Genomic DNA, 23,004 nt, shown 5'->3' on the forward strand with positions numbered 1-23,004 from the left:
AATGGAGGGTGAATATATAAAGGGTGCTTTGAGTACGTCACATATAACCGATTCATCGAGGGAAGGCAGCTATATGATTGATAGCGACGGTGCCTGTCAGGAATGTGAAAAGCCATCGTCTGTACTTACCGAGACGAGTGTTGAACGACAAGAGGGCGACAAAACGGTGTCAGAGCTCTCCCATGAAAATGATGCATTGAATGTTCAGGAGGATACGTACATGGTGGATAATAGATCTATCAATTAATCTGATCAAAATAACGTAGAACTTAAACATTCAAAGGTATCACTCGAGTTATTTCAAATGATCTTAGGAATCACCCCTTTCAAGGAAGTACATTTTTGGAACACCCTGTATATGAACCCCTAATTGCTTCATTGATGACTATCAAAAGACAACAATACATTTACAAAAAAAAACTTCATGCTATATACAGTATTTTCATAATAATTATTTATATATTTTTATTTGTTCCTTTTGTTTCGTTTTGGCCTCCAAATATTACAAACATCTTGAAGTTCACGAATAGGGCGAGGGACCCAGTTACTGCGGGGGTACCAATTAGTGTGCGTATATTAATTATACTTCTTTTTAAAGCATAATGAATATTAAAATTAGTTAATATAGATTTTATATGTCTCTTTTTCAATATTCATTATGCTTTAAAAATAAATGTAATTAATAGAGGCACAGTAATTGGTACCCCCACAGTAATGGGGTCCCTTGCCCTATGTTTTAGTTTTCACTAAAATTGCGACTTAAACAGCAAATTATAACTACTTTTTACACAAGACGAGTATACTCGTCGTAATGAAAAAATATTGTCATGTCTTCGAGACGAGTAGACTCGTCAAAAACTGCTGTCTGGTTAAGCAGTATCCGGAGACCATGATGACACGAATCCATACCAAGAAATGAAATCCAGTTAGGAAAGAAGGAATGAAGCCGGTAATTGGAGTCAATCAAGATCCATGTCATCCGCAAAGGTAAATAGCAATGACGATGTACCAGCTTGATGTGGAAACTGGACGGAAGAAGAAGAAGAAGTCTAATGGGTTGATTCAATTTTGTTACCCCACGTGGAAGGAGATAAAATTAGTTATCCGATTGAATGAGAAGAATAGTCACCCGTACGGAAGTGCCCCAATTGAGGTTGTTAAGAAAGCTACAGAAAATGTTTCGCGAAGAGCACATTCCTTAAGAATTGTGAGAATCGTACGAGCTCCAAAAGCGTTTCAATTCTGAAAATAGGTCTTTCTAACGGTCACAGTCCTTTCACCCAGTATCGTCAGATTAATTCGTCAGATGACGTAGAATCGGCTACCCCCACCCGGCCGGCCAGTGCTAAAGGGGAATACGAAACCGGGAGGGGATATCCAAATCGGATATTCAAGGATATGCTCACTACGTCAAATGTTAACATTGGTAGACTTTCGAAGTCTCTCAGTGTCAGTTAGTTTCTCAGTTATTGAACATAAGATAGTCAATATGAAATTTTCATTCGAAGAACAATTAGAGATGCTTCTAATTTATCCAGAAAGTAAGAGAAACGCAATTGTGGCTCGAAATTTGTACGGTGAAAGATATGCAAACCGCATATACCCTTCACACAAGATTTTTGAAAGATTGTGTAAAAAATTAAAAAAAAACTGGAAGTCTGGCTGTTCGTAAGATGAATCGTGAAAAGTCTGTACGTAGTGATGAAGATAATGAAATTAATGTAGTTGGAATGGTACATTATAATCCTCATATCAGTGTACGTCAGATTCAGCGCGAATCTGAAGTCAACAAAAGTAGTGCATCACGAATTCTTACTCGTCACAAATATCATCTGTACCACATTAGCTTTTACCAGAAATTACATGACATGGATTATAAACCGTGTTAGATTTTGTGAATGAGCTGAAGAGCAGCTACAAATCAATTCACTCTTTTTCTCTTTAATACTATTTACCGATGAGGCTACTTTTACCAGCACTGGCTGTGTTAATTTACATAACACGCATTATTGGTCATTACAAAATCCTCACTGGCTACGTGAAATTGATCATCAAAGACGCTGGTCCATTAATGTGTGGTGTGGAATCATAGGGCAACAAATAAATGGGCTCTATTTCATTGACGGCAGTTTTACTGGTCAAAAATATGATACGTTCTTAAGAAATGCATTGCCAAATTTATTAGAAAATGTGCAAATTTAACACCCCTAGATTTTTTCTTGTGGGGAACATTGAAAAATATTGTATATTCAGATGCACCAACAACACCGGAACATACGAAGCAACGAATTATCGCAGCGTATGCTACACTAAACGCTCCAACAATTGTTATAAGACGTGTAAGAGACGCAACAGTTCAAAGACTACAACGTTGCATCGCTGCAGATTGCCGACATTTCGAACATTCTCCATGAAAACAGTTAAATATCTCAGCAACGGTAAGTTTTAGGACAAATACACTTTAGTACTTTTATATTCAGAATACGCCATTCTATCGAAATCATGCATAAAAAATTGGACATTCCATTTAAAATACGCCTCCACTTGCAAGAATATCATTTATACGATATTATGTAGTTTCTTAAACACTACAACTTCTGTAAGTAACATTTTCTCGTATTGTTTGAAATAACCAAGAGATTCAAGTGGACAGAGTTCGTGAGACACACTGTATGTCGCCAAGGCCTGAATGATCAACGTCGAGGAATTATCCCCACTACCGCGGGGTATACTCCATGAGGGGCCGCGAAGCTCGGAGAGGTCTTGGACACCAAGGAGTGTAAACATAACACGGCTCGGGTATGTCTCCTGGACTATACACGACGCTAGCGCGACCCGTGTTGTTGACATATATCGAGAATTCACTGTAATCCGTTACTGGCCGAGGGAGAGAGAGAGATAGAGAAAAACTTTTTCCCCTCAATTCTAGTTTTACCAATTTTATAATAGCCCTTCAATGACAGAGGGACAGTCTATACTTAAACAGTGTTTGAAAGCCGAAGTTGGTACCCTGTCGAGTGCTAACTTTCATGAAACTCAACGATCGCCGGGGTCACAAATATTACGACTAAAAAGTATTGCGGGTCACCGTGCAACCCGAAATTCTGAATATTCGTATCGTATCAATGATTAAGAGAGCAGAAAGGATTGAAATAAACGGACTCACGTTCCATTTCCAAGGGAAATATTCATGCGTCGGATTCCGCGAAGGAATGCCGGGACGTAAATTCGTAAAGAAACAGCAACCCAGTTTCTGAAAGTTCGCGGAACCATCCGCGCGACTCCGGTATAAAAGTGAACCTTTTGTTCCTGTACCTTTGAAGCCGTTTAAACCCGTATCCCAGGGAGAAAGGAACCGCGGGAATACGCGGAGTTCTCATCTTCTATATCTTCGGGCGGAGTTGCGAAGAACGATGTCGTGAATCACGATTTATTCATGGCCCTCACGACCATATTTTCGTCCGCACGAGCTCGGGAACATGTAAAAAGTAGCGAAGCACCGGATACATGCGTTGGTTCGACCGATGCGGGAGCAAAGAGCGCCGAGAAGTCGGTCGGAATCGCCTTCAGCCGGGAAACGGGTTCCCGTGCATCTCGCCTGAGCATCTTCGTATTGGTATTAAAATTTATGTTCGAAGTTTCCTGAGTTATTTTTAGTAGTGCTGCGCTTCTAGTCCTATTTGAAAGCAGTTGGATCAAGCAAACGCGGATACTTGTATGGTGCTCCATCTACTGTAAGTAAGGCCACCCAAAAAACTCTTCGAATTGCGACCATGTAAACAATTCCTTTTACGTAATTTCAATCATGAGCTAATCGGTGATTGCAGTCGTGTTTGAATCACTTTAGGGTAATTGTACAGTTGCCATTCTTGCGCCACTCTAGACTTATGCTTACGATCGATCATAAAACATAAACGATAATACAGTGATTTCTATGTATATGTCGCCAAAGCCTGGATGATAAACGTCGCGGAATTATCCCCACTACCGCGGGGTATACCCTGTGAGGGACCACGAAGCTCGAGAGACCTCGGACGCTGAGGACTGTACACATAACGCGGCTCGGGCATGTCTCCTGGACAAGACCTGTGATGTTGAGAATCATCGTGACGCTGGCAAGACCTGTGATGTTGACATATATCGAGAATTCGCTATATTCCTCATTTTTCTGTACTAACTTCCAAAATTTTCTTTTAAATGCTCAAATAGACTCACTGATCCATAATTCCGAGAAGAGCCTTCTCAAATAAAGCTACAATATACTAATATCGTGAACAATGAATTAATTTATACACTAGTTGATTACGTTGTAAATTACTTACAAATCGCGAATAACATTGAGCATAGCAAATAATACACAGCAGGACTAATTTAGGCCATCCTACATCAGCGTCACGATCATTCTCAATCTTCGCACCTACCCGATTAAACCATTTCACTGACGACCAATTCTACTTCGCGGACAATAGTCCTTCAGGGACTCTAAGCTGTTCTCGAGGTCCTGAGCGTCCCGTCAAAGGGTCACCGGGAGAACAGTTGGTCTTTCAGGGGCTACCGAAGTACCTTTAAGGTAGTCGGTAGTCTGCATCAAGCAAGAACAGTCTCTAAAACTTCCATCACCAAGCTTCAACAGTCATGCGATGCTTCCGGCCCTCTCTCCCCTCTCCGCCCCTCTTCTTCCCACCAAAGTGTGTCAAAGACGCGCGCTGAATGCGGACAATGCTGCATCGAGAACAATGGCGAGAAGCACTACTACAGAAACATCTCAGAAATCGGATGTCAGGCACAAAGATTATCGCGACAAGGCAAAGAGGAAGCAAGGGGGCGGCCTCGTTCCAGAAAAAGACGGCCGCCTCCCATTTCCATCAGTGTAGGTAGCGAGGTAGCTTGATCTCGGCTCTAATTTTCACTGTGAACGACGACAGGGATGGAGGGGCGGCGGAGGGGGTTGGAAAAAGAGCGAGGCGAACATTAAAACCGCAGATATGGGCTTCTTCGAGAAAACTGGCCACCAAACGGCAGCGGCACGGTAAACCTTAAAGAGGTCATTACGCTGAACGCTCAGCCGCGTTACTGATAGATAGCCCCGGAAGACAGAGGGCTCCGGAGGTGGCCAGCCTCGCCGGTTGACTCGCCAGTTGCGCCGCGAAACTTTCTTCATGGCTTTCGAGCCAAGTACAACTTTATCATAGACGGCCGGGTCGCCTGCGGCGGCTACCACCGCGAAACTTTGCGGTTCGTTGCTCCGAGCATTCGTGGCCGAACCGTTTAGGGGCGGAATGACTTCTTGCGGACGATAACTGGCCGATCGTTTAACTTCGCGGTGTTTCACCAGTTCGTGTTCGACATCGCCGGATTCTCTGACCCCGCTGTCAGCTCAAGAAAACGGTATTGATTCGCTGCAATAGTGTTTCCTAGAGTCGAGAGGAAACATGCTAGAAATTCATTGAAAGAAGAAATTAATCAGGCTCTACGAAGACCTCTATTATCACTTGTCCCTCGTCTCGTTGCCTCTCCGTAGATCCATCCGCAATCTCTTTGACTATTACATGTGGGGCGTAGTCAAGGCAAAGGAAAATGCAAAACATCACAACACCAAAGATACCCTAAGGCCCATCATCGCGGAGATAATGACGAAAATGGACATGGAGTAGGCAATTACCCTCTCTCTGCCAGTACCGGATTAGTCACGTGACATTGTGACACATGAGCGACAGAGGTGAAACGCGTCATGTGACCGGGTCGTGGCGGAAGCGTGGGGGAATAGCGTCCTAGAAGGGGAAGGTAGAGTGGGGACACAAGTATTAATCCAGGCCCAGGCCTGGTGTAAGGCAGGGCCCGCTAGATAACCTTACCGAGGCAGAGTGGGCGAAAATGCCATTTTGGCGCTCTAAAATAATAACTTCTAAACCATTAGAGATAATTGAATGAAATTTGATAGGTAAAAGAGCTAAGTTAGTTAGTTAGGTTAGGTTAGTTGGTTTATAGCTTCAAATTGCAACAAAAATCAATTTGAATTTACACGGTGTTTATTAATTACACAGGTTTTAAACAAATTACTGTAGGGTTATGAATGAGACACGGTATTAGAAGTTGTGTCGTCATTAGATATTGTGACGCCAACGTGTTTGGGTCCGGCGTGAAAGGGTGTCTGTTTGGGTCGATGTATGAAAGAAGAGTGTTTGGGTCTCGGTGACAAGAGTAAAGTGTTTAGAGGCGACAAGCGCAGGGCGTACGTGACTGTTTGGGTTTTCCGAATGGATGTGAAACTGATAGAGAATGAGAGTGCGAGAGAGGGAGAATGAAAGTGGGCCTTGGATAAAAGGGACGAATGAGAGGGATGTTGTGTCAGTCGGTAGAGAGTCAGTCGATAGAGAGTCAGTCGGTGGAGAGTCAGTCAGTAGAGCGAGAGTCGCGAGCGAGTGAGTTGACGAGATATTGAGTATTGAATTGTCGTTTGAGAGTCGAGTTGTCGAAAGAGCATATAAAGGACTACAGTGAAATCGGTATGAGATCACTCCACCCGATACGTCACACCTAAGACGTAGGAGTTTCTCTTAAAATATTCCTACATTATAGAATAAATGGAATAAATATACCTGTTCTTCTGCATTAATATTCCTGAAGTAAATCTGTAATTTCTGGTAGATCTGTTGCAAGTTGTCGCAAATGAATTTTTTTGCATTGTTTAGTCTATAGTTTATCACAGTATAGTCGGTGCAAGGTTCTATTAGGTTCCGGCAGAGATGTGCATGTTTATAGTTCAAATTCCGGCGAAAAACTTGTGCTCACTTGAAAAAACTATAATTTTTAAAATTTAATAATAATTACATGTTTTAACATCGTTTTAAATCCTAGAAGATGTAAGCTTTCGTATTGTCTAAACCCAACTCAGCTATTTCTAATAGTTTTCTTTTAAATTGCACTTGAACATTGAATATTTAAATTGCACGTGAAAGGAGACATTTTCATATTCTTAATTTTTCCTCGAAATTTGCCGGCCTCCCGTGGGTCGTGGGGGGGGGGGGGGGATAAAAAAATTTTTCTCGGATTTGCTTCCTTTGGAATGTTCTTAAAACATCCCCATCACTCATTTATTTAAAAACGACTCTCGGAGCACCAGTTGCCCAAGCGCGTTGTAACAGGGGCTTGGGCAACATGAAGCTCGGGAGCCACAGACGACTCCCCTCCCTACTCCTGGGTCCCCCCACCAAACTCCTATGGAGTGTACTGTCCCTGCTTCACAAGAAGTCCCTCGAAACGGCAAGAGAGGTCCTCGCTCGCAGCCAATCATTATGCTTTGGTGTCACATACTTTAGCCATTAATTCGGCTAGAACCGAAAGTTCGCGTGGAATAACCCAATTGGACGATTTACAGTCGCATTCCTGCCGAATTTTGCCAGGGGAATTCTTGTGAAGCACACAGGGTAGATGTACACGTATATATTCGAGAGTGGGGGTACCCGTACACTGGTAGTGGGAGTAGGGAAGCGACAGCGGGGAAGAAGTTGCCTGGGCCTGTTGTAACACATGCACGACAGAGGCGAAACGCGTCACGTGACCGGGCCGTGGCGGAAGCGTGGGGGAACAGCACCGTAGGAGGGGAAGCTAGAGTGGGGAGACAAGTTTTAACCTTTTGCGGTCGTATAGACATACGTAGACACTCTCATACGTAGTAGACACTCTCAGCCTCCAAAGCTTTTTCACCGTACTCTCAGCCACCACAAGAAAGAACCATGCTGATCTTATATTATACCCATAAACATATATAAAAAATCTATGTAAAGAAGATTAAACGATGGAGAACTATGAAATATAATTTTTACATAAAATTAGAACATGTTCTTGTGTTACATATATCTAAAGTTTAAAATAGAATGAATAAATTTTGTTTTTCTTTTGTATCACTGTTCGTTCAATAAAAATTAATTCCGACCAGCACGACACCTATGCATAAACTTAATACGACCGCAAAGGGTTAATCTGGCGACACTGGGTAAACGCAGTGTGACTGATATTCGTCAAACATAGTTCCGTCGGCTTACAGTTTGGTTAGGTCGTTGTAATGTCATTTAACGAACATATTAGGCGTAACGAAATTGTTTCATTATGAGTATCGAAACTTTACAATATTCTAGTGGAATGAAAGAGTAATTAATGTCGTAAATTTTAAATTCTCATTTTTTGATCCATTAAGTCAGTTAATACTGAAAATGGTTCAACGATTCTATTAGTAGGGCCATTAATAATGTAGGTGAACATTTCGGCGATTAACCTTCAATAAAATTTTGACTACATCCCAAAATTGAGAACAATTCAATTCGCTACCTAACACATCAAACTGACTATTTCAACGTTTATGCTCGTATTGACTTTGAAGTACTTCTCGAATTGACCCGCGTACAGTTGTTGGTTTATGCTCTTGACCCGTAGACACTTCCCCGTATATCTTGTTAATGTTGCGGAGAATTCGTCGGAATAGTGGATGGGATAAAACGATAAAGTTTTGGAACTTCTTAAACGATTTTAAGATCAGTGAAAGAAACTGGCGGTAACATTTGTCTTGAACTTGAGACTTTTGGTCACGTTCCAGGTCAAGTTTCTTTGCCTTTTTCTAGACATTGTTGACAAGAAAGTACAAGTAAGCAACGACCGTGAACATTCTTCTTTGTGAAATGTTCCGTATTAAATCATGAGATATGGGATCATCTAACATAAACTGTGCGTTCCACGTTGACCCAAACTGCTTGAGAAAAGTAAAAAAAAAAACAACGCATTGCGAACTAACATTTGAAACTAGAAAGTGGTTTTTAAAATAGTAAATATTTTCGTAATCGTGCTAGATAAAACATCTATTACATACAATATGGATTATAAAGTGACTCGTACTCACAAACTCAAGATAACTTTACTTCTGGTATCAACAATAAAAAATATACATATGGTAATACTAATAGATTATTATTGTTCCGGATCTTTATGCAAAAGAGAAAGGTCCTGCACCGATAGCGGAAAGCAAGAGTTCAATACAGTGAATTCTCGATATATGTCAACAACACGGTTCTTGCCTGCGTCATGTATCGTCCAGGAGACATACCCGAGCAGTGTTATGTTTACACTCCTCGGTGTCCGAGGCCTTTCGAGCTTCGTGCCCCTCACGGGGTATACCCCCCGGTAGTGGGGATAATTCCGCGACGTATATCGTCCAAACCTTGGCGACATATATAGAGAAATCACTGTATACAGTAGAACCTCGCTCGTTGCACGAAACAGGACCGATAATGCGTGCAGAAATCGTGGTTGTGCAATGAGAGAGGTAACCAATTATAGTAATTCGTAGCGTCGATCTTTTTTTGTTTAGCCATCGCAATCTCTACCACTACTTCCAGAACTTCTACCAACTCGTGGTGGGAACTGCTAATATGCAATGAACGAGGATTCCTTGCAATAAACAAGGTTGCAACTAGCGCTGTTTTACTGTACAATTTCATTTCTCAATCCCTCGAATAAACTATATTTTATTATTTTGTGCTTGATCTTTGGATTTTTGTGATAAATGCATATCCGGGATCTAGTTATGATACGAGAATTGAAGTAGGAACCATAACCGATACTAAGTTTCAATTTTTCACAGTATACGGAATAAAAATTCTTCATAACTGTTTTAATCGGAGCAGTTAAGTTACACAGTCGAACAGTTATTTCCAGAACCATTTCAAGCTTTGGCGAGCAGTTCCTGTGCACGTTCGGTTCAACGGCGTTCAACGTTCGCCGAGATAAAATTTCACGGGACCGATTTGCATAAACAGCGTCCGGATATAAACCGCTTTAGAATTGATCCGTGGTCTGCGAGCTCACCTCGAAATCCGTGAAGGCTTTGTACGTGAGTATGAGGCAGCCGCCGAAAAAGAGGCAGGTGGCCATGTTCCTGGTGTCAGCCAACGAAGCGACCAAAGGAACCGAGCCCATTTGCCAGTCGTGGGACAGCGTTGCCGGGCAGAGCAGCAGCCAGCAATTCAGCGCGGCCAGATAACAGAATGTCAATAACCTGAAAGCAAAGGACACGAGTCGCTCGTTAATCCCGTCGATACACCGCTAGCAAAAAATTCATGTAAAAAATTCCATCTATCGGGGAAGTCCACGAAATTCTCGTCGAATAATCGAATTTCTCTGCGGCACTTGTGACTGCGACCCGTGCTCGTGGCACGCGCCGCTTATTACTATCCGAAAGCGTCAATCACGTGTCATTGAAGTGGTCGATCAGCCGTGTCAGCCGCAGACGTATTGCGTGCGTTAAATAGCGGATTTTGTTACCTTTCTCGCGTGATCGAGTGTGAAAGAAGGACATTCACAGTTAATTGTTACAAAGCATTCTTCGCTCGCTATTGTTAACTGATCTTTACACGCGCAGCTGTTTTGTTTCATTTCATTTAAATTTCCATTTAGACAGCACGTCGATGCAGTGATCTCATCTATAGCAACCGTCCTCCGTTGTAACTCTACAAATTCGTAGCATTTTTAAAGGTCAATCATTTTTAACTAAACAAAATAAACTTTAATGAATCAGCAGTGATACTTGGTGTGGCATTCTTAGTTTCAAGCTTCTTGGTTTGAGGGTACCTATCCGGCTTCACTTTGTTCCTGAGTTGGCCCAGAGTCGCGAGATCAGGGGAACTGCCTCGAATTGAGGAGAAAAAGTTACCCCTCTTTCTCGGCCAGTAACGGATTAGTCACGTGACATTGTAACACACGCCTGAGCAATTGGTGCTCCGAGAGCCGATGACGTAGATTCGACTACCCCCACTATTGCGCTCCGGTCGCCCATCCGGCATCTGCGATAGGCCGACTAGCAAGAGGAGAATACGAGCTTGCCGTGAGGCAAGTAAGCTCCCCTCTCACGCTGGCCGACCGGGTGGGGGCAGCCAATTCTACGTCATCGACTCTCGGAGCATCAGTTGCCCGGGCGTGTTGTAACACACGCACAACAGAGACAAAACGCATCACGTGACCAAGTCGTGGCGGAAGTGTTAGGGAATATCGTCGTAGAAGGGGAAGCTAGAGTGGGGAGTCTTAAGGGGGCCGGCAGGCATTTGGCCTTGACTGTCACGCTATCTTACGCTGTGCCTTTTTTTCTAGACATTTTACGTCTTAAATAAGTAAGTAATCAATTAAAAATGCATACCACCGTGTTTGTACATGTCTTTGCTACGTCTCACAGTGTGACGAATGGCCTTTTTAGCTGGACAAAAGTAACTTTCAAATCAACAAAGACTAACTGTGCTGATATAATCTAAAATAACCATGTATTAAAACCCTTGAATATTAAAACTTAAAATTCTTTTGTTGTATGTTTACAGAGCGTGTAAACTTCACCTAAAAAACGAACACCTAACCTATAAATGAATGGGCACGTTTCCATACGCGCTAGAAATATGTTAAAATGTACTAAGGAGTGTTTAAACTTCCTATATATGATGGATATAACATCTCAAAACATGTATTTTCACTTTAGTAATTCCAAATTATCGATAACATTCCTCTATTTTTGTAAATTAAGTGTCAAAGACGGTACTTATTTTTCCACAGAAACGCCCATGTTACTACTCTTCGTTAATGAATTAGTATATGCCCCACGTCGCCCCACGCGATGATTTTTACATATAAATAAAGTAGAGATTCTCTACTTTATTTTAGTACCAAAATTGGCTTGCGCAACGTTGCGCAACTATACTAATTTTTACAATGAAGTTACGTCGTTTTACGTATACGCTCGTGACAATCATAGCTCGGGCCGGGCGTTTCGAACGCAGCCGATGCCGATTGCCGTTGCCACTTATTGTTAGCGGTTTGTTTAGTCTCATTCATTGTATATTGAAGGAATAAACAATGATAAGATCCCCGAGTTTTCCTCTGAACTTTCTTCGTATGAAAATTCGTTTCTTCAGTCGTAAACCCAAACATTTGTCGTAACACAAATACGTTTAGATATATTCTATTTTGTTTATAAGTTATTAGTTTTAGTTATTAGTATATAAGTTATTTGTTTTTAGCAACCGAACGTTTCTATTTAAGACTTTGATTTTGATCTCTGTTATTTCTTTTGTTTTATTTATATTTTCATGTTATTATATTTTTATTAAAATAGTAAACAATAATATGAAACAGAGTTGTTATTTATAAAGTGAAACCTTATACTAAACCAAAGAATAATTCTTTCCCGTTAGAATATAACTGAATCTCCAAAAAGTAACATGTACTATAATTTTTCCAAAATTACATTGTTTTTGTCCCTAATTAAAAATTACGTCTTCTTTGATAATATCTACTACTTGTTAAATCATTCTGTGTTACATAGATCCATTACTAACTTTGTTGTATTTTTTATTTAATTATAAATCACTTAAAATATATTGTTTAATTAATAATTATTCATATTTTATACAACTGTAAACATATTAATCGATAAATATAGAAAAATAGGCGATTTAGAGTTTTGTCCAGCTAAAAAGGCCATTCGTCACACTGTGCGTCTGTCCAGAGCCTTTTTTTCAATACGAACACTAAATCTCCCGAAATTAAGAGAATCTCTCTGCAATATACGTATATGAACTTGCAAGGGTCAAAATCTTGACAAATTGACGGTTCAATATTGCAATGAGCAGTTTAAAAGTGGTCACTTGTGTTTCCTAAAAGTCCAATCTACGTCTGTCAAATTGCGAATTTCTACCTCATCGTGGAGTAATTTGTAATATTCGGCAGAAAACTCGCTTTCTGAAGCAAGTATGACGTCACAAGATGGCTGCCACAGAGAGATTCTCTTAATTTTTGGAGAGATTTAGTGTTCGTATCGAAAAAAAGGCTCTGGACAGACGTAGCAAAGACATGTACAAACACGGTGGTATGCATTTTAATTGGTCACTTAATTATTTAAGACGTAAAATGTCTAGAAAAAAAGCCAGAGCGTAACATAGCGTGACAGTCAAGGCCAAATGCCTGCCGGCCCCCTTAATCTGGCGGTTCTGGGCGAGCAGGGAGTGAATAGGGAGAATGTGCCAGAGGCTCGAACGTAGCGGCAAACTACAAAGTGGTCACCCGAGCAGCGATTGTACAAATATGACATGCCGTCTCATTCCGCTACATATGTACATATTGTATGCGGTTTGACTTTATTCGCGAGTCGGCCGAGAAAGGACTCGGAGATTGACCGAGAGGCGAGAGGCAGACCATGAAGTAGTCGGCCGAGCAGCAATATGTATCTTTCGTTGGGAATGGATCGAATATGACATACCCTCTCATTCTAGCATTAAACGGTGTCGAGCAGACAACTTCAACAGAAGAAGAGGGGATGAAGATTTTCTTATTGCGAAAAAAACATCGTCGCCTTATTTCGAATGAAAACTGTGCAGTGAATTCTCGATATACAGTCGGGGACAAAAATAAGTGGACAGGTAGTGGAAATAGGTAAAAATGAAGTTTAGTCGAATTAACATGATTGTTGTAAACCTATTATAAACTTACTATAGTGTATAGATTATTTAACGAATAATTGAAGTTCATATTTACATCTGTGTGTAAACACGCCGTACTATAACGAAAATGTCAGCCATTTATCAGGGGACAAAAATAAGTGGACACTTGGTTATAATGTTATTGTGAGGTAAGAAATGTATACAAACATTAGGCACAGGTCACGCTTACATGCAGTGATCACCATCAAATTTGTTAGTATCAATTCAAGCTTCGTACAAGTAAGAACATTTATACAATAATTGCAGAATACCAGAAACGAAAGACATTTCATCTCAAATTCGCCATTTAATTGTATCGGACTGCTGTAAGAAAGTGCAATAGGACAAATTTATAAAAAATATCTAGTACATAAGACCGTGAAATATTTGAGAGGACGTGGATGCAAACGCTGTACCACCATACAAGAAGACCGTCGAATTTTTCGTACAAGTCGAAAAGATCCAACGATTGCAGCAAGAAGTATTGCAGAAATAGTGGAAGTAAATATTTCAACAAAAACAATGAAACGAAGACTGCACGAAGCTGGTTTAAGATGCTGCAAGGGTAGACGTAAGCCACATATTAATAAAAGAAATATGAGAAAACGTTTAGCGTTGGCAAAAAAATATGTGAATATGCCACTAGTATTCTGGAAAAGTATAATTTGGAGCGACGAAAGTAAATTTGAATTGCGGCATTTGGAAAAGAAGCACAAAGTCTGGAGAAAAAAACATGAAGCGTATAAAAGACCATTTATTACACCCACAGTTAAAGGCGGTGGATCATTAATGGTGTGAGGGTCCTTCTCGCGAAACAGAATTGGGACGTTAGTACAAATTGACGGAATTATGAATGCATATAAATATATTAATATACTAAATGAAATTTTAAAAGAAGCAGTGGTAAAAATGGGGTACGACGATGAATTTGTCTTTCAACAAGACAATGACCCTAAGCACACTGCTAAGATAACTAAAAAATTTTTTAAGGATTCGAATATTAAACTGCTTGAATGGCCGACCCAGAGCCCTGACTTGAATCCTATCGAGAACTTATGGAGTTTACTGGACGCAAAAGTACCATTGGACCAGCGAAATAATAAGGTCGATTTTTTCAAAAGGTTACAGTCTGAATATGAAGAAATTAGTAACGATTACATTGAAAAGTTAACACAAAGTATTCCTCGACGTCTGGAAGCAGTAATACAAGCAAAAAGAGGCAATACCACGTACTAATTTTGTTATGTGTTCCATTTATTACGCATTTCATTGAGTGTCCACTTATTTTTGTCCCCGACTGTATGTTAACAACACGGATATTGCCAGTGTATACACTCCTCGGCCTCTCGGTCCGAGACCTCGCGAACTTCTTGGCCCCTCACTGGGTATACCCCGTGGTAGTGGGGATAATTCCGCGACGTTTATCGTCCATGACTCGGCGACATATATGGAGAAATCACTGTAATCGTCTATGTAGCAACAGAATTAACTGTATCGGACTCTAAAGCCTCTGCGTGGAAGCGAGATACTTCTCGCAGAAAGCAGTGCTGATGTCAAGAGAGGGTGAGAAAGAGTTCTCACAACGCGCGGGCGGATTGAATAACCGCAGGCCTTCATGCCACTCGAGAAATTATCATCAATACTGGCGCTTCCGGCGCTTCTACTGGCTCCTTTGTGTACGCACAAATCGAAGTCACTTGTCAGCGGCTCCCTTTCATCTGCCTTTGTCGGGCTTGTCTCCGACAGTTTTCCTTCCGTCGGGTCGGTGCTTCTTTCGCCTCGCTTTCGTCGGCGCTCGCGCGGGAAAAACGCCCCCGCGCTGTTTCCCCAGGTGCCTCCTAGTAAATTGGACGATGATACTCCGCGGTTGGACCGAGCGCACCCGCGACCGGCATTGTTCGAACCAGCTCGGCTCGGCTCGGCGTCGGTGAAGAGGTCGAACGACGCCGTTCGAGAGCCCCGCCCTCGAATGCTGACGCCGGGCTTCCATTTACCTCCCTATCAGCGTCTACCGATATAATCGGCCGCCGATATAATACCCAGGCATCTCGCAGCAACCACCTCAGCCATCTTCGAGGAGGACGACCTGGGAGAACCGTCGCGCCCAGTGGCCGCTTACTCGGCAAGTCTATTGTTTGCCGAACAAACCGGCACACACGACACCGCGCCGCGCCGAGCAACGCCGCGTGTAACGCCCCGTTAAATATTAGACCCGCCGTGGCGCGGCGCGGCGCGGCGCCGTGAGCGTTAACACCGGATTCCGCATGATCTTCTCTAATTGTTCTCGGTGGCGGCTGCGGTACCGCCCGGAACTATTCCCATTGAATGGTTCGGCTGACCAGGGAATCGGAAACTGACGGTTGTGTTTTGAGATAGATCACCCGGCTGCCCTGCTTCACTACACTCCGAGCTGTTTGGCGAAGCAAGGCGCGCGTTGATTTGAATAGCAAATATGTGCACTGTGTCTTGAAGTGTCAAACGGGACTGCCCGCCACTATGACTAGCCTGTATTTCCTTGCACTTTCGGCCCGGAAAAACCTGCGTGTAACCATTCAACTGATCTCAGTTTTTTTTTTTAGAAATTATTTAACCCCTTAACTTGTACGCTCGAGTTAATTCGAGCGCGCTAAACAGGCCAAACTGTGCACACTCGAGATAATTCGAGCGGCGTTGTATTTTATGCTGCTATAAAATTATGCTGCTATAATTTTTCACGCTCGAATATAATCGAGAATTGAAAATAACAATGTGAAAGCAAAGAAAAAAAAATCGTTATATTGATATTTATCATTTACATGGGATTGTAAGCTATAACACTTGTTTATTCAAGAATAAAATATAGCCTTTTTCCATGGAACAAAAGCGCAGTATATCAAAAATTGATTTTTTTTTGGCCGGTTTTAAAAAAAAAAACTGTGCTTTAAGAGGTTAATGTAGTTTAATATCCCATACGAAAACACGCAATCTAAAAATAATTACTTTATTCGATGAAATTCTTCTGTCGGAAACGCACAATCCAAAAAGGATTATTTTATGTGATTAAATTCCCCATTAGAGAATATATAAAGTCAAAAAAGTATATTTTTCTTTTTTACACTTTTTCGTGGCAGCCTTTCAGAGAATTAGTTCTCACACATGCTTCATCAAAGTCAGCTTTGTAAATTGAATATGTTTCTTTGTCACTGCAATATTCGGGGTAACAACTGTCTTTCCATTATTTTTTTGGAATTAACAGCATTATATCCGGTGTCACAGTCGACTCTGTTTCAGCCGAATTTAGGTGGTCTTAATGATCCACGTTAGCGAGGCACACGACAAAAATGCTGAATACCTGAAAAATACATACAAATATAGCTAGCTCAAAGTGGCATTGTTTCTTTTCTAGTCGCATAGCTCTTCGCGCGCATAAAGAGCAACGCGCCACATTTCTCGCTTCAGCCAGGTAGGTATTTACATGCGTGCGCGTGTTCGCTGCTTGAACAATAGAACATCACCGAATTTGTTTCAAAAGAACCGCACTTGGGGTTATTAACATTCTACAAACGAGTACTCCGCGTTGTTTTTCGACGAGAGCGACATACATATTTGCAGCACAGAGGCGTGCGAAATTCTCGTCGCATTATTATAACAAATACCGCACTCAAAGACCTTATGGTTTTCGTATTTTTTTATGTTCCTCGTCATTAAAGCATGCCTAATCCCGCCAGTATTTCCACACAATGGTGTACAGTTACCGTGCCTTTTAATGTGGTCCCAAAATTCCAGCGTATATTATAAAAGCCTTCTGCTGGAATATAAAAATGTATGCGATTGATGTTTTCGAAAGTATTTTTAATTATGTTTTTAATTGTGTTCTGGTGCGCAACTCCTGTTTTAGAAATGTAACCGAAAAAAGTGATACAGTAAAAATTGTTTACGGGGACTATATAATATTAGGTTGTTATGCGTTGTTGTTGAAGTACAGTCTCTACTCGATAAATGTCCCAACTATCTAGCCTACAATTGTCCCAGAACAATCCCCACTAAGGCGGGATGTAAAGATAATACTGGTCGGGTATATAGGTGTGAGTATATCATTATTTTTTATGGAACTTTCACCAACATATTCGTTGCATTTTTGTAATGAAAATGATACAAAATATGATATAAACGAAATTAATGATATTAACGGGAAATTAGTGTAAATACGATCCGAATTATAGCGTGTTTGGTATCACTATAATCAGAAAAAATCCACAAATGTATTGATGAAAGTCCCATAAAAAAATAATGAAAAATGAAGAAGTTTTGTTATTGTATTAATAGTGGTCTCACACCAATACACCCGATCCGTATTATGTCTACACTTCTCAGCGACCAAGGCCCTCGAGCTTCGCTGTCCCTTTCTACGTTCAGCAGTGGATCAAAGAATAATATCTTCTAGCCGGAAATTATCCCCGGCTAGACCCGTGTTTCAGACAATTATCGAGTAGACACTGTACTATTACAGTCTACAAGTTTATAGTATATCACTTTCAGGTACGAAGCTGATCCGTAAGGCTCTATATAATTTTACTGTTAAACAAATTTTATGTTAACGTTATTCGATGCAATTGTCGCGCACTCTTGTTTATGAAAAACAACGTATTTTATGTTTGGTCAAAATGTGACGATTAATCATACGCACCATTGATAGTAAAAGAACTACGAAACTACGATAGTGAAAAATATGGTCCCGAGATATTAAAAACAATGCACTGACTCTCAGGTGGCGCGTATTCGAATATTTGGAAACGCGACCATTCTGAGAGCTGTGTTTATTTAACGTTTTAACGACAGAATTATTGTTGTTCCAGGTACTCGTTTTCTTCGTCTCGGTTTAGTCATTCCATTAATTTTCTAAAGGCACTCCGCAAGGGGAAAAATAGTCCTGTTTCCCATACGTCGTTTAAGCAAACACAATTCTTCGTTGTAGATCGATTTGTCCCCAGTGCGTCATCGTTTCCACGCGGAAGACGCCTCGTTCCCCGTGGTTGAAAGTTACCACATCGAGCCGGTCGACCGCTTTTACAACGAGTTCCTCGACAGGAATGACAGTACGCAGCGGTGCCATTATGTGCATAGCAGCAACGACGCTTCAGACGTAGGATATGGGACACGGTACATGGGATACGTGGCATCACGAACTGCATTGCGGTATACTCGACTTCCCACTGAGTAAAGATGACCTTCCTACCCCGCTTCCGTCACGGTAAACTGATCTGAGCTGGGCCCGGAACAATGTGTCTTGTGTTTGCCCTTTTGGGCCACGCTTCCGGAAACAGAAAACTCCTTGATACCCAGCACTATACACACTGGTTAATCATTCGAATCTATTGTCGTTCTCAGATTTCACGAAACGAAAATGTTAAAGGTGTCACTATCGATTAACGATATCTTATTGATACGTAATGATATGTCAATAATATCGTTATGGCAAATTAAAAGAGAAGCTCATATTAAGAGGGTATTCCGGTTTTCGAGGTCGTTTTTATACCAATGTTTAGGATTTTTTTGCAGAAGACCCATTGAACTTTTGGATTTTTCATACATACAGTGTGTCCCACAAACTCTGTCCTCTTGAATATCTTGGTTATTTCAAACAATACGAGAAAATGCTACTTACAGAAGTTGTAGGGTTTAAGAAACTACATAATACGATATAAACGATATTCTTGCAAGTTGAGGCGTAGAGAAGATATAGAAGTCACCTTTGTTTTTTAAAATGGTATGTCCAATTTTTCATGGTCGATTTCGATAGATTGCCGTATTCTGAGTATAAAAATACTAAAGTGTATTTGTCCTAAAACTTACCGTTGCTGAGATAATTGACTGTTTACATTTTATTACTTTCATTATGAAACGTATTCAAGGATATGCTCGCTACGTCAAATGTAAACAGTGGTAGGCTTTCGACGTCTCTCAGTGCCAGTCAGTTTCTCAGTTAGTGAACATAAAATAGTCAGTATGAAATTTTCATTCGAAGAACAATTAGAGATGCTTCTAATTTATCCAGAAAGTAAGAGAAACGCAATTGTGGCTCGAAATTTGTACGGTGAAAGATATGCAAACCGCATATACCCTTCACACACGATTTTTGAAAGATTGTGTAAAAAATTAAAAGAAACTGGAAGTCTGGCTGTTCGTAAGATGAATCGTGAAAAGTCTGTATGTAGTGATGAAGATAATGAAATTAATGTTGTTGCAATGGTACATCATAATCCTCATATCAGTGTACGTCGGATTCAGCGCGAATCTGAAGTCAGCAAAAGTAGTGCATCACGAATTCTCACTCGTCACAAATATCATCCGTACCACATTAGCCTTCACCAGAAATTACATGACATGGATTATGTAAATCATGTTAGATTTTGTGGATAGGCTCAAGAGCAGCTACAAATCAGTCCACTTTTTTTCTCTTTAATACTATTTACCGATGAGGCTACTTTTACCAGCACTGGCTGTGTTAATTTACATAACACGCATTATTGGTCAGTACAAAATCCTCACTGGCTACGTGAAATTGATCATCAAAGACGCTGGTCCATTAATGTGTGGTATGGAATCATAGGGCAACAAATAATTGGGCCTTATTTCATTGACGGCACTTTTACTGGTCAAAAATATGATACGTTCTTAAGAAATACATTGCCAAATTGATTAGAAAACGTGCCATTAAGCGTTCGTCAGACAATGTGGTATCATCACGATGGATGTCACAGATCCTTACTGGGCGACGAACGTGTTAAGTGGTATAGAGTTTACTTAAATTACAAAGTATCATGCTAGGATCTTTCTAAAGTTCTGTATAAATTGTCTCAAATATAAGAAAGTCTTTGACAAGAATTATTTTCTTTCCTGAACCATCGAGGAAAAATCAAAGAAAGTTTCAGATTTATTATTTAATCGGTATCCTATTTTATTACCATTGTTAATCACATAGATACTGTTAGTTTCTCACAATTAGTTATCAATTTTTACTTGCACATGAATTGCTCTGTGTTCCACGAATGCTGCGATCACCGACTTCTGAAATTGTTCTGTAAATCTCGATAAATTAAAATCGATTGGACAATACAAGTATTTCTCTATATATGTCGCCAATGCCTGGATGATAAACGTCGCGGAATTATCCCCACTACCGCGTGGTATAACCTGAGGAGTGTATACATAACACGGCTTGGGCATGTCTCTTGGACGATACACGTCGCTGACAAGACTCGCGTTGTTGACATATATCGAGATTTCACTGCACTAGATTTTAAAAAAATATCTGCAAGAGTAACATCACGTTTTTAATATTTCATAATTTCACATAAATAATTGAAAAGCATGTGAAGATAACTAATAGCACAAGTCTGCTTACATCATGTCGTATTTTCTTAACCAAAACAGCGTTCCTTTTTCCTTTGTCTCTTGCATATTTCTGAACTGGCTCGTAACAAGGTGTCCTTAAAACGAAACTAATGACAAACAACATTACGTTTAGCGAGATACAGCTTGATAAATAAAAGAACGGCGAAGAACACCGGTGAACAAATAGATGGGAAAACGTATTCACATTTCCTGGAATAAATAAACGATTGTGGAACTCGAACGAAGGCCGTTGCAACTCTAGTTAAGCAAATACTAGTTCCTCGCAATATTTCACCGCGGCGCGGCATGCCGACGCGTCTCAAAGGTAACAGAGAAACCCATGTCGCCATCATAAATAACCGAGACCCGGGTTTTCTTTTTCCTTCGGTTCAGACCGCGCCCGGCTTTCTGTGTATTATTTTACAAATGCCGAGTATTACAGAAGAGCGACTACGTAACGCTTTAACAATACGTCTGCTCTTCGGATATTACATTCTCGACCTCATGCCAAACCGCACCGCCATATAGTATATACAATGGCGCGGAAGCAAGAACCGCGCGCGGGAGCCGCGCGGTGCGCGCAAGGATTTAAAAAGAGTTGGAGGACTGTTTACTTTGGTTAACGTCCGTACGCGTGCGAGGAAAAACCATTTTTGGGGCCAGAACAGGGTACGACGCTGGAGGGAAATACGGTCGGATTATTTCCTTCTGGAGAGATTAATATTTAAAGTCACTCCCGATATGGGAACTCGACGGCGCGGCGTTAGCATCTTCTAAAATTTTTATGTCCACACCTCCGTCGGTAAAGCTGCGAGTCTGAGTTTTATTTGTATTTATCAGCACTCCTGTGCAGCGTTCGCTGCGCTATTCGTTCTGAAGCGAAGCTAATGCACCTGACTAAATAAATAAGTTCGCCGATCGATGTCGCCGAGTTCGGACGATATCAGTTGTGTGCATTAAACGAACGCGTTCGTGTAGGTGGTGCGCCAGTTTTATTCGGAATTGAAAATAAATAAGCGGATAAAATGCACTGCACAATTCTGTTCTATGTTATGCAAAGAGCCACGGTAAGGCGAAGAAAAGTCGTGAGGATATCGCGATAATATATTGCGACCGCAGACATACACTCCGGGAAAATACACGGCACTACGTGTATGTATAAATCCGTACAAATCTCTGTTGTTAAAAAGAATTTCTTCTTCCTGCATACATATTATTATTGTTTACTTCGTAGGAAGTTATTTATGTAATATTTGTAATGGGAGAATTTATTCTAACTTAAAGTTTGTGCCAACAATTATGCGACTGACTGTATGTAAAAGATATGTACATACAGGGTGTCCTAAAAACGTTGTACTTTCTTGATTTCAAGTAACTTTTTCCTTTGCGAAAATGTTCTCCGTGGCTTTGTTGAGGAGTGATTAGCGAAAAACGCGGACCAATCAGAGCGCGGCTACGCTGAGTGTGGCGTTGGCATTGGTTGCGCCGAAATCCGTCCGCTGGTAGCCGTGCTCTGATTGGTCCGTGTTTTTCGTTGCTAACTCCTTACTTCAAATAAGCTAAGGAATCCCCCGTTTCAAGGACAACATTTTTGGGACACTCTGTATAATATCATTTATATAATATCAGAATAATTCTTATCTAGGCCAAGCTCCTCTTTCCTTATGCCGTTCAATATGGAATCAGGGATACGTAATTATGCAACAGAATGTTAAATGTATTTTTTGGTTAGTATTTTGGGCTGGTGCAAAATTGAATCAGCAACAAAATACTGTAACCAGTAAATTAAATGTGATAGGATTAAAATATTAATCCTTTCCAAAGATGAAATGAATGTAAAATCATGTGCCCCGTAAGAATTTTGTGATCCCGTTCTGATAAACACGTAAATAACGATGTTCCGGAAAAATGGTTTCGTTGGTTCAATTTTGCTCCTCACTGTAAATTCGATTGACTGGGACTATAACTCGATCGCTTGTCATCTATCTCTCCCCTAAACTAGACACGAAATGCGCCCGATACACTCCACGAAGAGTGGATCCATGCTTCTTACATAGTACCAATATCGATCGAAAAAGATGATGGGGGTACTCGCGCGTCCTCGATTTGAACTGAATTTATT

At 40.9% G+C, this 23,004-nt stretch overlaps 1 protein-coding gene across 1 annotated transcript in view; it reads right to left on the minus strand.

Moving 5' to 3' along the window:
• The window catches only part of LOC143353980 (protein O-mannosyl-transferase TMTC1-like), a 428,910-nt gene that overhangs the window by 84,947 nt on the left and 320,959 nt on the right, over positions 1-23,004 (minus strand). Inside the window, exon 7 of the mRNA XM_076787624.1 lies at positions 9,859-10,048. Within this exon, the coding sequence (XP_076643739.1) occupies positions 9,859-10,048 (190 nt within the window). The remainder of the gene's footprint in view (positions 1-9,858; positions 10,049-23,004) is intronic.

The sequence above is a fragment of the Halictus rubicundus genome, chromosome 5 (assembly GCF_050948215.1).
Source record: "Halictus rubicundus isolate RS-2024b chromosome 5, iyHalRubi1_principal, whole genome shotgun sequence".
Taxonomy (NCBI): Eukaryota; Metazoa; Arthropoda; class Insecta; order Hymenoptera; family Halictidae; genus Halictus; species Halictus rubicundus.